Genomic DNA, 18,634 nt, shown 5'->3' on the forward strand with positions numbered 1-18,634 from the left:
ATTAATTAATTTTTTTTTAAAAAAGTAATGACTTAAAAAAAATGCCCAGTTCTCTTAAATGTAGTCAAGGCACTACTGAGATGGCTCAGTGGGTAAAGGCGCTCGCTGCCAACTCCGATGGCCTGAGCTGGATCCCCAGGATCCATGTGGTAAATAATAGAGCCCACTCCTCCAAGTTGCCTTCTGACTTCACACAGGCTGCGGCAAGCACAAACGCAATTAAAGAAATAAATCACCTTAATATGTATTTCAACTGTCGTCTTACCCACTAGGCCACCTCTCCACACCTGTTCTTCTAAAAGGATAATTATCACAGGTCACAAAGTCTGCACACTGGAAACTGATAAGGAGCCAGTGCCTACAGGACAAACGCTGGTTTTCTTATGAATACGTCCCTAAGTATATTTCTTAAATGGTAAGGCCACTGTGTTCAAACACTGCTGAACATGTTAAGAAGGTCTTCGACGAAGCCATGAACATCCATGGGTGATGCCATCTCTCATAATAACACAGCTAGAGGGAGGCCTCTAGTGGAACCTGTAAAACTCCATCCTGCTTACCATTCTATAATAAACTCCAGCACATCTCCGGGAACCCAGCACTGATCAGCAGAGTAGACTATAAACTGCATGAGTAACTCTGAGTGCTTACACCCACACTACAAAAGCCACACCGACTTTGTGATGTATTTTATCCAGTGTTATCTGAAAACTTATTTAAACATGTAATTAACATAAAATTATTGATGAGATTCCTTTGTGATATTAAGGCTTCAAAATGTGGTGCGTCTGATTACAGATCATCTCAGTTTTGTCTACTCATATTTCAACAGCTTATTAGCCTCCGGCCTACATGGCTTCTGAATTAGACACTACAGTGTTACAGATACAAAAGCAACACACACGGTCATGTGTCAAAAACACACAAGATAGTTACATTTTCTACCTTTTTTGGTACCAATTTGCAGAAGCTATCGTTAATAATGCTAGCTTCCCTACCCCTCCCATTTTTGTTTATTTAACTCTATTACCACTTGTGTGTGTGGAGAGAGGGGGAGGAAAGAAAGTAAGGGAGCTGGAGGATGCGATGTGGGATGCACTGACTGAATGCTCCGCAGCCATAGCAAAGTGACCAAAGCCTCAAAGACCAGCAAAGGAGGTGCATGCCCACAGAAGCAGCACGGAGGGAGAAGAGAGCTGGCGGTGCCCAGAGTTAGCTTGGCATGGGACCCCGAGAATTAAAACCCAAACATTAATCTCCTATGTCATGAAATGATACATAAGGTTCATGACAACTGACCACAGTGGTCACCCAGCCTACTAGCCTGGACTTAATCAACTGATTAGCAAGCAAAGTCTGGGCCGTAATTTAGCTTCCTAGGATGATCCACCCACGGGGGGAAAAGTGTTAATCAAAAGCACGCATTCGGCTCACATGGTAACTACCTTTCTCACGCTACACAGCATTCTTGGTTTCTAAGTTTCTTACGACTTTTAATTAATAGGAGCCAGGCCCTCGGAGATCTGTCTACTCTGGGGACACTGAATTCAGTGTTCTGCAAGGTAAGACCCAGATTTCCCAGGCAAGTGCTTGCTGGGTCCTCGGAGCATCTCTGTGCAGCCCCCTAGCAAGCCCACCAGCCTTCCTCTGCTGTGGAGTACCTTCTGCAAACTGCAATGACCTTTTATAGAAGGTGTCACTTCCTGTCTTAAAAGAGGTGGGAGTTGTTGACAGTTTATCTATCTGCTTTTCTACCCTCTGCCTGCCTGCAGACAGGGGCACCCCTGGATGCCCACCTTCTGAAGCCATGGATAACCAACCATATATCTTTGATTGCAGACTGTCTCTTCCTTCCCTGAGAATCATATGTGGCATGTTTTGCTCTTTGCAAGAGGAGTATGTTAAAATTTAACTTTCGTTCCTAGAATTTCCCTAAATCCCTAGAATGACACAAATAAGAAAATTGGGTCACAGTACTACAGGGAGTGAAAATACTGGTAAGAACTGGAGTGAATGCTAACACGGTGTTTTGCTTATTTAGTCTCTGTACTTTGGGTGTATTTTTTTTTAATTTATATTTCTAGTCAGGCATGGTGGTGCACGTCTTTAATCCCAGCACTCTCAAGACACAGGCAGGTGTATCTCTGTGAGTGAGGCCAGCCTGGTCTACAGAGTGAGTTCCAGGATAGCCAAGGCTACACAGAGAAACCCTGTGAATATATATTTAATATATATGTAATTTCTTTAATTCATCTTTGTGTGTATATGACTCTATGTGACCCTGCATATGAGCATGGGGGTGCCTGCACAAACCAGAATACGGCATTGATTCCCAGGGGCTGGAGTTACAGGCAACTGTCCACGGCCAAACATGGGTGTTGGGAACTGAACTCTGGTCCTCTGTAAGAACAGCAAGTGCTCTGAATCACTGAGCCATCTCTCGAGTCGCTAATCCTGTGCTTCTGTTTCTAAATTGGAAATAGTTTACTCATTTAACACGCCCTTTTGAGTGATTTAAAGCAGGACCTAACAGTAGCTTCTCAAAAACAGCTTTTTAAAAGACCAAGTGAACGAACAGAAATCCCCATCAAATTTCTTTTAATAAAACAGACATGGTTTGAGCTAAGCAATCAGAATACCGCGTTAATGAGCATGATACACATGCGCTCTTTATGGTCTCTGCATAAAAATAAAAATTAAAAAAAATCGGGATTTCTGTTCTGAAGGCTCTGTGTAATGACCCAGTCTGACCCAAATCTTACACATTGAAGCATTTTACAGTTGCAGTGTTAAGGGGCTGGAGAGTTGGCTCAGTAGTTAAGAGCACTGGTTGCTTGCTCTTTGCTCTTCTAGAGGTCCTGAATTCATCCCAGCAACCTCATGGTGGCTCACAACCATCTATAGTGGGATCTGATGCCCTCTTCTGGTACAAGGTCGTATACGCAGATAGAGCACCCATATACGTTAAATAAATAAGTCTTTTTTTAAAAAAAAAAAAAAAATCCCATGTTAAACTGTTCCAGCCCCACTGCCCGGGGAGTACCTTGAGAGGCTGCGTCCTGGTGGTATTCGGGCTCCTCCTCAGGCGGGCTCTGCAGGAAGTAGAGCTGCTCCGGGAGCATGCTGCTGATCTTCTCCTTGCCCAGGACGTGGTTACTCAGCAGGGGGCTCCCGCTGCGCTTCACTTTCTCCCTTCTCTCGTGGGCCATAATTTTTTTGGTCCGAGCCTTGATGTTCTCCCAGCACTTCTTGAGCTGTTTGAAATCCCGCAGCGACACGCTGGGCTGGGAGTTGTACTCGTGCGCCAGCGCCTGCCAGGTGCGCTGCTTGAGGGCGATAGTCCGCGCATCGCTTTTCTTACACTCCAGCACATACTTGTACTTCTCCACTAAAGCAAGCAAGATGCTCTTCTCCAGCTCGGAGAAGTATTTGGCCGGTTTAATAATTTCGTTGTTTTGCATTTTCCACTCTGTTTCTCCTGGTCGTTAGCTAGCCTGCAAAGGGAAGTTTGAAGAAAGAATTACCAATTCTAGCGATAAAAATGGCACAAATCACTGAGGCTTATAGTCCCTAACTTGGTTCCCTTCTTTATAATGGGGCAAGTAACTTATTTTTCACTAATGGTGAGCCACAGGAAGACGACCAGAACTTTACTGAGAATGGGATCTCTCATTCTCCAAGCCAACTTCCCAGGAGTCTACGGACACCCACGTATCACCCTGTTCTCTAATTTATCTCTGCTTAATGGAAGGAGCTGGTTAGTCTCCCAAATGTTAGGCCACTTGGGAAATAAACAGCCTACTCTTTTTTTCTTTTCTTATTTATTTATTATTTTGGCACAGATGAAGGTAGAGGAGATAACTGTCTAATCAAACAGATCAAGTTCTATATATAAAAGCACTACCAAGATTTCAGACTCATAAAGACAGTGCTCCTGAATATCTGATATTTTTATTTTAATTATTGTTTAGATTTATTTTTGTGTATGTTTTGCCTATATGTATGTCTACGTACCACTCACAAGCCTCGTGCCCAGGGAGGTCAGAAGAGGGTGCTGGATCTCCTGGCACTGGAATGACAGACAACAGTGAGCTGCCATGTGGGTGCTGGAAATCAAACCCAGGTCCTTTGTAAGAACAAGTGTTCTTAACCATTGAGCCAGCTTTCCAACCCTGATATCTGATGGTTTCAGTTTTGTATCCTTGCCCTGGGTGATGCAACTGGGGCAACCTCGGGTCCTTCTTCAAAACGAGAGGAGAAGCCCAGCATGGGAAAGGGAGCATTGTGAGCTGGAGCCCACAGTGAGTTCTAGACCAGTCTAGGCTACCGTGTGAGATCATGTCTCAAAAAGAAAAGAAATACATAAGAAGTGAGAGGCGAAGTCTGTGACCCATTGGGTCTGAGCCACTATTTTTATTTTTTATTTTATCTGGTGCTTTGAGACAGGGTTTCTCTGTGCAGTCCTGGATGATCTGGAACTCCCTACACAGACCAGGCTGGCCTCGAACTCACAGAGATGCGCCTGCCTCTGCCTCCCAAGTGCTGGGATTAAAGGCGTGCATCATCACGGCCCGACGAGAGTCTACAGTCTTAAGAAACAATTTCTGTAATTTCAGTACAACGCTCCTCTCCAAAACCGAGGGAGGCAAGAGCCGAAAAGCTGAAGGGACCTCCCCGGGGCACAAAGGCAGCAGGGGAGTCTGAGATCTTCTTGTCCTGGAAGCCCAGTGTTCCTGGTGTCATTCTATGACTATTGGACTTTGGGCCGTTTCGAATTATCCAACCAGGACTCCTTAAGTCACCCTGCCCTCCTCTACGGGGCCGAGTACTTTACAAATGACTTACTGTGCTGATGTGTACCAACACCCCCGCCCCCACCCTGCCGCCATCTTCTGCTCACAAGAGTTTTCTGTGAGATGAATCCCTCACGTGAGTGATGGCAAACACGGCAGAGCCACAGCAGCTGCAGAACAGTGAGCACTGGAACATCCCCTTCCTGAAAAGACCAACAGCCCAGACCCTTTTATGACCCTCTAAGCCTCTGATCTTTCAGAGTAGTGGGCAAACATCAAGATATTGACGGTGGGATCCATTTAAAACTGCCCACTTCTTAACAAAAGAACTGGGAGCCACCTTGAAAGGAGTTGACTGGTGGCTAGAAGTGAGGTCACCTGAACAGCAAGAGTGACAGATATACCAAGTTCACTATGTTGTTTCCGCAATTATTTTGTTCATTTGAATTTTTCCATAAAAAATATAGGGGGAAAGGCTGTGGCTTTTTTCTTTTCTTTTTTCTTTTTTCCCCTTTTTGATACAGGGTCTCATGCAGCCTATGACTTTAAGAAAAACATATCAGCTTATGGGGGCTATTTAAGAGCGCCCGATGCTCCTCCAGAGGACCAGAGCTCAGCTCTCAGCTCTCAGCAGAGTTCAGTTACTGAGCAGCTCACAACCAACTACAGTTTGGGCTTTAGGGGATTCAGCACCTTCTTGTGCCTCTACAGGTGCACGCGCACACACGCACGCATGCACTCACATGTGCACATGTGCGCTCACACACGAACATATTTTTTTAATCTTAAAACCATCCCATAAAAGCCAAACTTTAAGCCAGCACTCACACCCACAACACCTGCTGAGGGGGTATCCTGTTGTGTCAGACTGAGGCTGGAGCAGAGGAGGGCCCCACAATGCTCTACACCTCATCTCCAGTCAGGCTTAGAAGGAATACTGTGGGGAGGGGTGTCGCGGTCACACTGGGCACACAGGGTACCGGCGTTACAAACACAACCAAACACGTGTCAAAAGTAGGTTTGCCTCAGACCTTAAGCAGAGCTAAATAAGGGGCCATTTTTCTTCAAGGCCATGACGCTGGTTCCTTTAAACTTTCAAACCCATGCATTGTATTATTCCAGTAGTCCCTTGATGACACCCAATCAGGGCTCCTTTTTCCCCACAGGTCAAAATTAACTCTTTGCTTTCATCCATATGTCTACTCCCTAGAAACCATTGTTCCCCAAACTAAAATTTTTGAACACAGGTCCTGCACAGCTGCCCTCTCCCGCATCATCTCTATCTTACGCCACACCCATGTCCAACTCTCTGGGCTTTTACTACAGAGTCAGTGGGCACAATGGGAGTTATTAAAAAGCGAATAGTTCCCTGAGCCAATTCTGACTTGCCAACACCCACACCTCTGCCTCAGGAGCAATGATATGTCTACTGCCCCCGTGTGTTTCCTGTTCTTTTAAAAATGACTGCCCTAAGGACTCAAGTTTCTAATTCACAAATGAAAAGGGTTTCACTATTTTTCCTGTTAGGTATAAAGCTATTTTAAATATTTGCATATGCTTACTTTCTAAATAAATATTCCTCTTACTTTGACTATTTTTTCAAAACCCATCTAGACGAGGAGCTGTCGCCTCAAAAGACGGAAGCATCCAAACTGTCTCTGTAAACTGTGTAACTGACGACATCCCACTGACAGCACTCAAGTCCATCTGTCTGGCTACTTCTCTGCTCTTGTCGCGAACATTCTAATTCTACCCAACTGTGGAGGTGAAAAACGTCTTTTCGTTGCTTAATGTTCCATGATCTTGGCTCTCGGGCAGACAAAGCACACCCTGAGGTTCAGTCTCTGTGCTACCTGGTAGAGCTGAATATGTCAAGCATTTAGGAAGACTTCCTTGCCATGTATGCAGTACCACTGGCTGCCATCAGGTGGTGATGGGAAGAAAGGTCAGGGATGGGGGCAGGAGTGCTGAGATCTCAGAGTTCTGCCTTAAGGGTGGCCAGGCTGAGCCCCAGTAAGAGCAGACAAGTTTGACTGGGCTCTTATCGTGAGTTAGGCTGTATACCGAATGCTTTAGGTGCAGTATGTCATTTCATCTTCCCCTAAATCGCTCTTGAGAACATCATCCATTACCCTTCAATTTTTCTGTTAAAGAAAAATCTAAGTACCAGAAGAAATTACACAACTGCTCTCAAAAGCAAACACTCAGAATTACCAACACCTGGGAACCATTAACAGCCTATTAACTAAACTGTTATTTAATCACTAGCTAAGTACAACCAGAGTTGCTAATTTACTTTGCTTAATTTCGTAGAACACCAGGCCTCTCTGGGCCATGTGGTTGTGTTCAACAGAAAGTTAAAAGGGATTCTGATGCAAGCCCAAGCTTTTGCACCCCACAGTTTCCTTGTGGATTCCAAAGAGTCTTGTGAGGGGGGCTGTTTAACTCTACAAACTAATGATTATGTCTATTTCCAATATAAGGGGCTGAGACCCAGGAACCTGCCACGGCCACAGAGACAGTGAGTGGCAGAACCAGGAGTCATAGCCAGCACAAGTCTGCAAAGCCTACACTCCTCTGCTCGGCCTGGTTCTCTCAATTCAGCTCTGGAGATGGTCTCTACTTTCTGCTAAAATGATGTCAATTACTGGGCAATCCAGTGATCTGCTGGCAAAGGCCCAATGACAGAGCAGCCTGGAGAGCGGTGTCTGCTCTGCCCATCCCCACTTGCTGGTTCTGCCCTCTTTCCTCCCCACCTCTTTTCTCTCTCTTAAATGGAGGGCCCACACAATCCCCCACGAAAGCACTCCTCACTCAGTCTAATCAGAACTCTGAAATAATACCCCAGCCTGTCTGATAAAAACTGGAAGCAACTACAGAGATAAGGCAGTGCTTTAAAGTGGGCCACACCCAGGGGTTGGGTGGCATCCCACAGGACACCCGACTGACAGTTCTCGTCAAACAAACAACTTCCCAAGTAAGAGATCTCTCCAGCAAAGTGTGTCATTGGAAATACCAAGGCCAAAAAACATAATCTAGCTTAAAACTAATCCACGATGTCCACAATAGGTTACAGATGGCAACACAGCAAGCCTTCCCATTTGTGTGAGCTTTCGTTAGCGTTGGCTGCCTTCTCTGCCCCCTACTCTGCTCAGCAGCAACTCCTTATGGGTGCTGTTCTGCTGGTATCCTACCTGTGAGTATATTATCATGGTTGTAACCCGACAGCAGCCCTGTGACCCTCACAAGCGGGTCCCAGTAGACAGTGAATGCACATGTACATTTTATATAGGTATAAAACCACCAGCCACACGCAGAATATCATATAAAACAAAGCTGTGTTAAAGTATACTAAAAAGCTGCATTAAAGTAAAAATGGTCAATAAAACAGCAAAATCCAAATGCAGTGAAAGTTCCCCTGGGGCTTGGCAAAGATCTGAAGACAGGTCTAAATAAAAGAGCACAGTAATTCTAATACCATAAAAGAACAAAGAGGAAGCGATTAGCACAATTCCCAAACCACTAACATTGATTAAACCAGAAGTTGATGACCAGGTACTAGTTTATTTAATATTCACCTTAAAAGGGAAAGCCAGCTGTTTTGTGAACTGAATGACTGACTGTATGTTACCAACTCCCAATGCCAAATTGTTAGTCTCCAGTGGGCTGCATTTGGGATTAGACACTTAGAGAAGTAATTAGGATTAATTGAGACTCCAAGTATGGGCCTTTGGTCCAACAGGAATAGTGCCCTGACAGAGACATCAGAGACCTTGCACACTCCCCCTCCCGCTGTGGACAAAGGAGGGGCAGATGAGCATACTACCAAGACAAGAGCCTCGCAATGAAACCTTTCTTGCCAACAAGTTAAACTAGGACTTCTCAGGCACTGAAACTACAAGGGAAAAGTCTGTGCTGAAGCCACGCAATCTGCGGTTATTTTGTTATGGCAAGCAAAGAAGACTGATAATGACAATTTGTAATGTTAAAGTCCAACAAGGGTGAAACTAAATCTTAAGGCTTGAGCAAAGTCTAGAGAAATGGCAAAGACTTTGTTTCTCTTGTCTTTTATAGGAAAAAAAAAATCACACTTGGAAGTTAATCCTGGTAACTGAAGAGCTAGGGTGGGGAGACCTTAGACAGGTCAGGCAGTAATAAGCCGGGCTCCCAAGGCGAGGTGAAATGAAGCAAGATATGGGGTACCAAGAACCTCCACTCAAATTCTGGCCAACATTTGAGCTGTGCATCTCTGGGCGGGTCAGTGCATCACCTGCGAGATGAATTAGTAAGCCTGAACCCCGCACCAAGCCCAGCAGTGACTAAGAAGTAAGATGAGTACATCTGTGCACTGTGGTTCTTTCTGTTTAACCCCATTTCAAACTGCTTCCAAAGTAGCACGATCTGGATAACGTATATTCAAACATATGCTTACCAGCCTTTTATTTCCAACACATAAAATTTAACCAATATAGAATGCACTCCTAAAGAAGGCTAAGCACTGTCCTAAAATCTATGGCGGACACAAAGATAAGTGGAACCCCACATCTTGGGAAGAGCACACTCACAAGCAGATGCCTGAAAGGAATGCCATTTAGGAACAGACACCATAACAAAGGACCGCGTGCCCTGGCTGCTCAGGGACGGGAAGAGGGGGTCTGCACTCTTGTGAACAAGAGACCACATGGGTCTAAGGATGTGACTAGAAAGAGCCAAAGGAGATAATTCAGAGTTTTGCCCCAGGGGTGGGGTAAGAGAGGTTCTGCACCTGGAGTGGGACAATGTTCAGAGGGAGAAAGAAATGTGTTAAAGGACATCATGGCCAGGATGTGTCTGAGCACACACAGGAGGACGGAAGGAAGAGAATGCAGAGGCACCGAGATGCACAGGCCCCGAAAGAGCGACAGTCCTGAGCTGGCATCAGAGAACGGTGCTCCCTAAGGTGGAGAGACTGCAGTCCCACAGGACTGTAACTCAGCAGAGAGCTCTGTAGCACTGAGTGGCAATGCGGGCACAGCAGCAGAGATGTGCCCAGGACTTTATTACAGGACAGAGCTGTTCCTAAGAATAAGAACCTTAATGCCCACTAGAAACAAATTAGCAGCGGAACAAAACAGGCTCGGAGCCTGGGAGACATAAAGGAGTAACATATGATATAAGGACATCGTGGGTGGGCGGAAGGACCTGTCAGATACCTCCCATGGAGGCCTGCCAACAGGTTGCAGTCTGTCCTAAGAAAGCAAAGGCTAGTTCCTGCTTTCTGTTACCATTCTGTATCCTGATTCAACATCTTGAAAATGATCGTTCTCTGAAATAACCCAAATCCTAGCTTATTTAAAACTTTAAAAAGAAAAAAAAAAAAGACCTCACCTAACCTCTCCTCGTCACAGGTGAGAAATCTACGGCTTGGCACACGTAGGGCTTCTTGCGGACCTGGTAACGGAGGGGACAGCCTGCCCCTGAAGCTTCATGGTCTATTTCCAAGCTCTGTCCTCACATCGTCCCATTAAGGTGCCCTTTTCCGTGAGGTATTTTCAAGTCGTCCCCCGCCATCCCATCTGCTGTGATTTGGATCATAAGGCCCCTTGTGTTAGAGCCTGGTGCCCAGCTTGACATTCTCGGGAAGATCTGGAACCGTCAGAGGTGGCTCTAGTGGGGTGACTTCAGGACAGGACTGAGCACCTGAAGGAGACAGCAGAACTCCAGCCCCTTCCTCATCTTCTCTTTGCTCCGTGGCCTACGGTAAGGAAACTTTCTCTACCTAGTACTCCCACCATGCCACACTGCCCTGCCATAGGCCCAAATCAACGGGACCGACTGAATGAAGACCTCAAGAAGTCTGAGCCTTCACAGACGTATGGCACACACCTTTAATCCCACCTCTCGAAGCAGAGGAAGATGGACCTTTAGCTCAAAGCTAGTTTCATCTAAATAGCGAGACCCAGGTCACCTAAGGCTGCGTAGGCCTTGTCTCAAACAAACAAGCATGAGCCCAAATAATCATTCAGTCCCCAAATGCAGTGCAATGGCTAAAGCCAGGGCTTCGTGCACGCTGGGCAAGTGTGTACTTCTCAGCCACACCCCCAACCCAGGCTGCTTCTTTTTATAACCTGATTAGCTCAGAGTTAGGCACAGTGACAGGAAGCTCACTGACACGTCATCTGAAAACTCAAGAGCTCTCTGTCACTTATTTTGTGACATGCAGCAAGCTCTCGCTCCTCTCTGCCAGTTCCTCATCCCTGCATTACCACCAAAGCAGGTGCTCTCCAAGTCCCAGCCAGGGCTGGCAGTCCACGTTCACAGTCGCTTTTCTGCGATCTAATTTCCGCATTCCACCGCGAGACAGGGGTGGCATCTCTGGTTATTGGTTTGGACCAATGAAATACAATATCGCACAAAACTATGGAATGGTCCTGGAACTTCAAATGGTCCTTCTGGCTTTAAGGCCGTAGACAGCTTTGATTTCATAAATGAAGCAATTCCAGGTAAAGCAGCCAAAGCCAGTGATCAGTTCTCCAGCGTCTTGAAGACTGTCCACCACTCAGCAGACACTTGACAAATACCTACTGAATGCATGTTGACACACACCTGCCTGCCATTTGTATGTTTTTATTAATTACAGTTACGTGTTCTACTATCCAAAGTATCTCTTTTGATAAAGGATTAATAGGGAAATTGTAGTTTTCTTGAGAAAACCATGAAGATCGTGAAGGAAGTAGAAACACGGCAGTTTCTCGGAGCCTTGGGATAACTATGGCTGTCACTTTATGCTTGCACGCTCAGACCTACCTGCCCAGGACAGCTGCTCGCTCTCGCCCTTTCCTCCCTCCCACCTTTGCATCAGCACTGACCCTTTTCTTCTAATGTGTTGTCCCCTTACCCACTCTCTCCAAGTAGCCAGAGAACGTGGAAGGGTGTATTTTTGCCATCTGTATCCGAGTGGGACACAGACTGGAACCAGCTTTGTGTTTAAGGCAAGCCCCCACTCCTCACCCTCTCTCTTCTTCTCCGTCCTCCGACTTACACAAACCCTTCTTTAAACTAGATAAGTATTCTTAAAAGTCCTGACCCCTTCCTTCACCTCCTCCACTGCTTCATCCTAAATCAGCCCCCGCCCTGGCACCCCTGAAATGCCTTTAGATTTATTACTGAAGCTTCCCTGGCAGGAAGTTCTTCTGACATGCAGAAGGTGCCCCTCTGGGGGTGTTCCATGCCATGCTGCCTCTTGGCTTAGCCAAGACACTCTCCTCCACTCCCACTTCAGAAGACTGGGTCCCAGGGCTCTAGCCCAGGGCTAGCGTGCTCAGCTCTTAGCACAGGTCTTTTACAGCCGTTTCTCCACACTGCTATCGTGTGCATCCTCCACACAGGAGATGCTCAGGGCTTGCTCAGACACACTGCATCTCTCTGCCAACCTCCTCTATCACTGTCCCATATGGACCAATCCTCCAGAGAGCTGAAGCCATACTAATGATTCCCTCACCATCTGCAAGTCTCATGACATCTGGTGACTTTAACCATACCCATGGGCTTCCCCAAGCCAAACACCTCAGCGTGTTCTCCAACGTGAGCGAATAGTTACCAAAACTCATTCTACGATCTACCTCAGTATCTACTTCTGTCTCCCCTATTCTCACTGCTTGTCTCTTCTGTCAGACCCCGGTCTGCAACTGGTCTTCTAAATGCCTAATGCATCTGCCACACAGCCACAGGAGAGGTCATACTAAAATACAGCCCTGCTGTATTTAGCCCTGTGACATCTTTTCCATTTCCTAAGTCATAAAACAAGTCCAAACTCCTCATCAGACACTCAGGGAGTTTGTAGATCCTCCTCCATCTGCCCCTCCTCATATATCTTTCAACCTAATCACACCAAACTCAACTTCAAGCCCTTTAATTTGCTATCTTCTCATGGCTCAGTTTATTTCAGACTTCCTTTGCCTGTAATCTTTGCTACAAGGTCCGTTCAGTACCCATTTCTATCCTAACAGAACCAGCTCCCAGGGAACTGTACTAAAGCCTGCCTAAACTAAAGCCCACACAACTGCTTCTATGTAACAACTTTCCTTCCAAAGTGAGTTTAAACAGTGTAACGGGCATTGTGCTGGTTAACTGTCCTCTGATATACTGTGAGCTGTCTCTGGAAGAGGGGAGGTCCTGCATTGTCTCCACTGAGACTCCCTCTCCTCGGAAAGGAGAAACTAGCAAGCAACAGTAGCTATTAAGAACATTTTGTCCTGAGAACAAATCAACTATCTGCAACCAACTTAACTGAAGCTGGAAGTTCACCTGGAGAAGACAGAGCGGACACTCTTGCCTAGAATTCTCTCGGTTGGGAACTCCAGCTGACTGTCTCAGTTCCACAGTTAGTTTCTGTCGGAGAGCTGTTAAGCCGCCCAGTTTATTATGTTCCCAACCTGCTGCTGTTTGTTCTGACCCGAGAAGACGGTCCCACTCTACCTGGGACTCTTGACTGGAAACTCCAGCAGACTGCCGTAAGTCCTGGATTTGATCTAGCCTTGTGGTTGCTCTCTCAAGTGGTCTATACCCAGTCATCTCTGCTGGATGCTGCGGTTTGATGCTTTGCCGTTCAGCTATGTCGACCTGCGACTCACTATTTATTCTTTTACTTTTGCTATCTTCCTATTCAATAACCCACCCATTCAACACTGAACGCAAGAGTGCTGTAGAAGAGTCTCCGGACTCTGCCGAACGAATAGCCTCCATGCTCTATGCACAATGCCACTGCACTTTTAAGAGAGAGAATGTCACAGCTGAGACTCGACAGCATGAACGAGATAAAAGCTGGTGGACACAGCACATGCAGAATCTCTGCCATAGGGCTCGAACTCATCTCATTGGAGCACACTCCCCTGAGTCTCTAGCAAATGAGGTGACCCCCCTCTTCTACAAGCCCCCTGTCAATCATAAATGTCAACCAGTAGCACATCCCACGTTTTTTATAATTTGCCCTTTGGGCCCATCTCCCTCTCTGGAATGGGAAACTCCTAAGAAAATATATAATTTCTGACTCATCTCTGCACCTCAACATGTAGCATATGACTCAGCAAAGGACTGGCGCTCAGGAAACAGTTTTTGAGTGAATTTCCTAATGGCCAGGAAATAGAGTGAACCACTGTTGAGTTTCCTGCCAACTACCTGAAAAAAGAAAATCATCTTCTCTCTCTCTCTCTCTCTCTCTCTCTCTCTCTCTCTCTCTCTCTCTCTCACACACACACACACACACACACACACCATAATCACAAAGGTAAGAGACAGCAGGAAAATGGATGAGCTCCCAGGGTGTCCCTCTCCCAAAGCACTTGCTCTTTCCACTATGCTGTTTGTTGCCCTTACCATCACTGTGTACCCCCAAGTCCTCTTCTGCGTCCTAGTTTAAAACAAAACACCTTTATCCAAGGAATCAATCATGGGAAAGGTGACACTGGGTAAGAAATTGGGAGCGTGCAGAGTGCCTTGCTGGTGGCTTCCAGCCGCGTCCTGAAGTGGCCAGCTCCTCGCCTCACTGCTGGTCCAACTACTGCAGCAGACCCTGGCAGTTTTCCTGGCTTTTTTTTTTTTTTCCCTTATAGTTCTCCTCATTCCAAACTGACACTCTAAAGTTTCTTCAATCCCACTGTGTCACTTAGACAAGTGAAGACAGGTCCCAACAACCCCTTCTTCACATCAGTTAGGCTTGGTATTTTAAGCATCTTATCAACCTTGAGGGCTGTCCGGTATCTACTTCTCCCGAAACATGCTACCAGGACTACTGCATCCTAAGACGCGCACCGCTTAGCCAGGCCTGGTGTCAGTGCCCGCGTTTCATCTCAACACTTCCGCCCAGCTGCAGAGAAGCAAGGAGAGACAACTTTGATCTCTCTTCGGGTCTCCTCCCACTCCCCCTCAGGAAAAAACCTGTCTCAAGATGCAGTCGTGGGGAGAAGAAATGGATGACCCCATCTCTCTCCGGGTTTCTGAATTCTTTTTCTCCATTCCTATCACCCTCTCTGGCCTCAAACTCTCATAGCTGGCCTCAATCCTAACTCAGGAACTATTTTATTAACATGCAGCAATTTCCTGAGTAATCACACACTCGTGGTCTCTTCTGACATGCTAAACCGCCCCCACCACACACACACAGCTCGGGCCCTAATACCCCAGCTCCAGTTTTAAATGTGTGAAAAGATCTGTCTTCACCCTAAAGCCATTCTCCTAAGTACCGCAAACATTTAAACTGTTAAATGTTATTGCAGTGATAAAATATCCATTTTCTGTCATCAGAACAAGGAGACTAAATTCTTGTTTCTTACTCCAACATAAAAATTCTCCCTGCAATTTACAGAACTACCTTAGTACCAGTGCGATGATTTAATAATTCATGCCAACTGTTTAGGACCCGGGGCCTGGGACGTGTACTTAAATTTAGCTATCAGCGGATACACATTAGCTCCCACAATAGTACCTGGGGGTGGTTATTACATCACACCCTACTCCCCCATAATAGAAACATCAACCCAGCAGCCTCGGAGTAAAGGAGCTTCTCCAAGGTCAGTCGGGCCGGGACGTGAGGCGCTGTTTCTTCCTCGGAAGGAGGGACCCAGCCCATTATCCATCAGGTCCGGACCGGAGGCAGGGGTCTCAACGGAGACAAGTACGGAAAAGCGGCGAGCGCAGTTCCCTGCACACAGTGGGGATGTGAGGACCGCGGCGCCGCGGGCTCTGCTGGATTTTTCCTCCAGCGCCTCCGGGGCCCCGAGCTCGGAGCACCCCCTCCTCCCGGGAGCTCCAGCGCGTCTGTGAGGCCCGCGCGCCGGCGCTTTGTACGCGGGCGGGCGGGCGGGCGGACGGGCAGGCCGGGTTCCCGGGGCACCGCGGCGCGCGCGGGCGGCCGTCGGCCTGCGGGGAGGAGGGCGCGGCGGCTCGGCCCGAGAGCCCGCCAAACCCCCCCCCCTCGCCTCGCGCTCCAGCTCCGCCCGCTTTCCCCGGCCGGCCGCGGTCCTCCGGGTCTCAGCCTCCTACCTGCAGCGGCGGCGCGGCGGCCGCGGGTCCCGGGGAGTTGCGCGGAGGCGCGAGCGCGGCGGCCTGGGCGGCTCTGGCGGGCTGGGCGGCCGGCAGGGCCGCGGGCTCCAGGCGCCGGGCGGCCGCGCGCCCCCGGCCGGCCAGGCCCCGCCGCGCGCGCCGCGGCCACAAAGCCCCGCTCTGCCGCCGCCCCCTCGCGGGCCGCCGCCGCCGCCTCCTACCGCTCCGGTGGGCGCCGCCGAGGGCGGGAGCGCGGCCCCGCGCAGTGCCCCCCCCCCGCCACTCCCGGAGCCGCGGTCCCACTGCGCTGCCCACCTTGGCCCGGGAGCTGCGGAAGGGGACCGTCTCCGCCAACAACAAAAGAATGCATTTTCCTGCGCCGGGGATGTGGCAGTCACCCGCACGAGTTAGCGCGAGCCTCTTGACTGACGTGGGCCCTTTTCTTCGGAGACTCCACGGTGCTGGGAATGGCACCCCCTCCTACTCTTGAGTTCATCGCCAACTTTTGTAGGTTTTTTTAAACCATCGGCCGGGTGTATCTCCTAAGACGGTGTGCGCTCTCCCTCCCCCAAGGACCCCGGCTGTGCCCACCGACCTCAGGACCCGCCCTGTGTGCCGACCCAGTGGGACCCAGCGCACGCGGCTTAAACAACTGGGCGCCAAGGAGCCCTTCTTCGGACAAGGCCTTTGCCCCTCCCCCCAAGGATGAAGACTCTTTCTTTTGCTCTGGATCGGTAAAGAAGATCCCAAGCCCAGGGAAGGGCAAAAGAGGGTGGTTAAACTTTTACTTTTTACTCGAGATGAAACTTGACATAGCATAAAAATAACCATTTAACAATTAACAGTTCAGTGGCGTTTATTACACTTGGAACAGTCAGCAGTGACCACTTTACCTCTTAATTCTGAACGGTTCTATCAGAAGGAAACTCCCACAGAAATCAAGTAGTCACTCCACTGCTTAGTCCCTGAAAACCATTCATCTGTTTTCTTTCTCTATAGATTTACCCTTTTCTGCATATTTCATATAAATGGAATCGAGTACCTTTTCGGTGGTGGTGGTGGGCGTGTGTGTGTGTGTGTGTGTGTGTGTGTGTGTGTGTATGCCTAAGCTTCCCAAGTTGGCCTCGAACTGACTCTGTGGTCCGGGCAAGTCTTTGAACCTACAACCTCCTGCCTAAGCCTCCCTAGTAGCTTCGATCACAGGCCCACTACACCAGGTCTTGTGTGGTTAGATCAAAAGAATCCAGACAAGGTTCATCCAGGCTGTAGCATGAATCACACACTTCACTGCTTTTTTTTTTTTTTTAACTTCCTGCTCATTGGTGTTTTACCTGTATGAATGTCTGTGTGAGGATGCTGGGTCCCCTGGAACCAGAGTTACAGACAGTTGATAGCTTCCATGTGGGTGCTAGGAATTGAACCCAGGGTTCTCTGGAAGAGCACTCAATTATCTTAACCACTGAGCCATCTCTCCAGCCCTGCTTTTTATGGCTATGTAGGATGGTATTGTGTGTGTGTGTGTGTGTGTGTGTTATATTACAGTTTGCTTTACTGTTCTTACATCTGTCGGTGGCTTTGTGGGTTATTTCCACCTCTTGGCTAATGTGAGCTGGATCTCTGAATACGCCTACACCTTTGTCTAAATAACCTGTTTCTAGTTTTTTGGGAAACATACTTAGGAGTAGAATTTCCAAGCCACATATTTTAATATAGTCATATGGATAACTCTTTTGTTTTGTTGCTTTTTGAGACAGGGTCTCCTGTTAGCCCAGGCTGGCCTCAAACTTGCTTTGTAGCAGAGGATGACCTCGAACTTCGGATCCTCCTGCCTCTACCTCTGGAATACAGGTGTGAGGCACACATCCAGTCACCCACCGTCTTTAAATAGGTGGTCATCTGGGTTTTTGACTGCAGAAAAAATAGACACCAAAACATTCCCTGGTGTGGGCACAGAAGCACCTATAGAATACTCTAGACTAAGAATTATAACTGCTTTTTGTTCCCTTTTTTAACAATAACTTGTCTGATGTCCCAGGAGCTTTGAAATTGCCCAGAGAGCCAGGAAACAGATTGGGGGGGGGGGGGGATTCATTCAATTGCAAACAAGCTTTATGGCATGCCGTTTGCACTAAAGCTTTCCACGTAATGCGTGGGAGAAGTCCTTAAAGATGGTATCCTTAAATGAGGCTGCAATCAAAGGAAAATTACTTGGCTGTGAAATTAGAAGACCAATTCGGATCAGAAATGTGAATGATAGGTAGTAAAGCGTGGGAAAGCAGGAGATGTGTCGGGGGCCTGGTCTGCTTATGTCCGCATGAAGTCTTTTATCCACCTTGACTCTGTTTTCTCTTGTTTAAGGGACCGTTAACACGCCTGCCTCCCAGGGTAGGCAAAAGCTTCCAGCCTCACTGGTCGTGGTGAGAGCTTTAACCCCAGCTCTCCAGAGGCAGAGGCAGGTGGATCTCTGTGAGTTTGAGGCCAGCCTGGTTTGCAAAGCAAGTTCCAGGACAGCCAGGACGACACAGAGAAACCCTGTCTCAAAACAAACACAAACAAACAAAAAACCTTTCAGTCTCAACCTCAATAAATGATCAGTGTTTTGGGTCTAAAATGCTGACGATTGGGATGAGCAGCACGAAGACACGTGGCTACGAACACGGTTGACCACGCATTTTCCCTCAAGTCAAGAAAGTAGGCTAACGATAAAACTAACCAAGCCAGGCGAACAACTCAGATCCCCAACACAGTGTCTGTATCTCGTCTCACTGTTTCCTGGCTAAGAAAGGTAAATTACCCTGGCCGGGGTTTGTAATGTGGCTCAA

At 47.8% G+C, this 18,634-nt stretch overlaps 2 protein-coding genes across 3 annotated transcripts in view; one reads left to right on the forward strand and one right to left on the reverse strand.

The window, feature by feature from the left end:
- The window catches only part of Msantd3 (Myb/SANT DNA binding domain containing 3), a 22,940-nt gene extending 6,310 nt beyond the window's left edge, over nt 1-16,630 (reverse strand). The window contains exons 1-2 of one of the 2 annotated variants that reach the window (XM_050156081.1): nt 16,128-16,630; nt 3,044-3,494 (exon numbers count right to left, since the gene is read on the reverse strand). In XM_050156081.1, the coding sequence (XP_050012038.1) occupies nt 3,044-3,461 (418 nt within the window). In that variant the 5' untranslated portion in view covers nt 3,462-3,494; nt 16,128-16,630. Of the gene's footprint in view, nt 1-3,043; nt 3,495-15,812; nt 15,945-16,127 lie in introns of those variants that run through there. The other variant, XM_050156080.1, reaches the window with a different exon arrangement.
- On the forward strand, nt 14,221-16,237 carry LOC126509789 (translation initiation factor IF-2-like). The gene is made up of 2 exons (XM_050155900.1): nt 14,221-14,239; nt 15,384-16,237. The coding sequence occupies exons 1-2, from the start codon at nt 14,221-14,223 to the stop codon at nt 16,235-16,237; spliced, it is 873 nt and encodes a 290-aa protein (XP_050011857.1).
- Nucleotides 16,631-18,634: the final 2,004 nt, after the last annotated feature.

This window comes from Alexandromys fortis, unplaced genomic scaffold, assembly GCF_014885135.2.
Source record: "Alexandromys fortis isolate MF-2015 unplaced genomic scaffold, M_Fortis_MF-2015_v1.1 scaffold_92, whole genome shotgun sequence".
Taxonomy (NCBI): domain Eukaryota; kingdom Metazoa; phylum Chordata; class Mammalia; order Rodentia; family Cricetidae; genus Alexandromys; species Alexandromys fortis.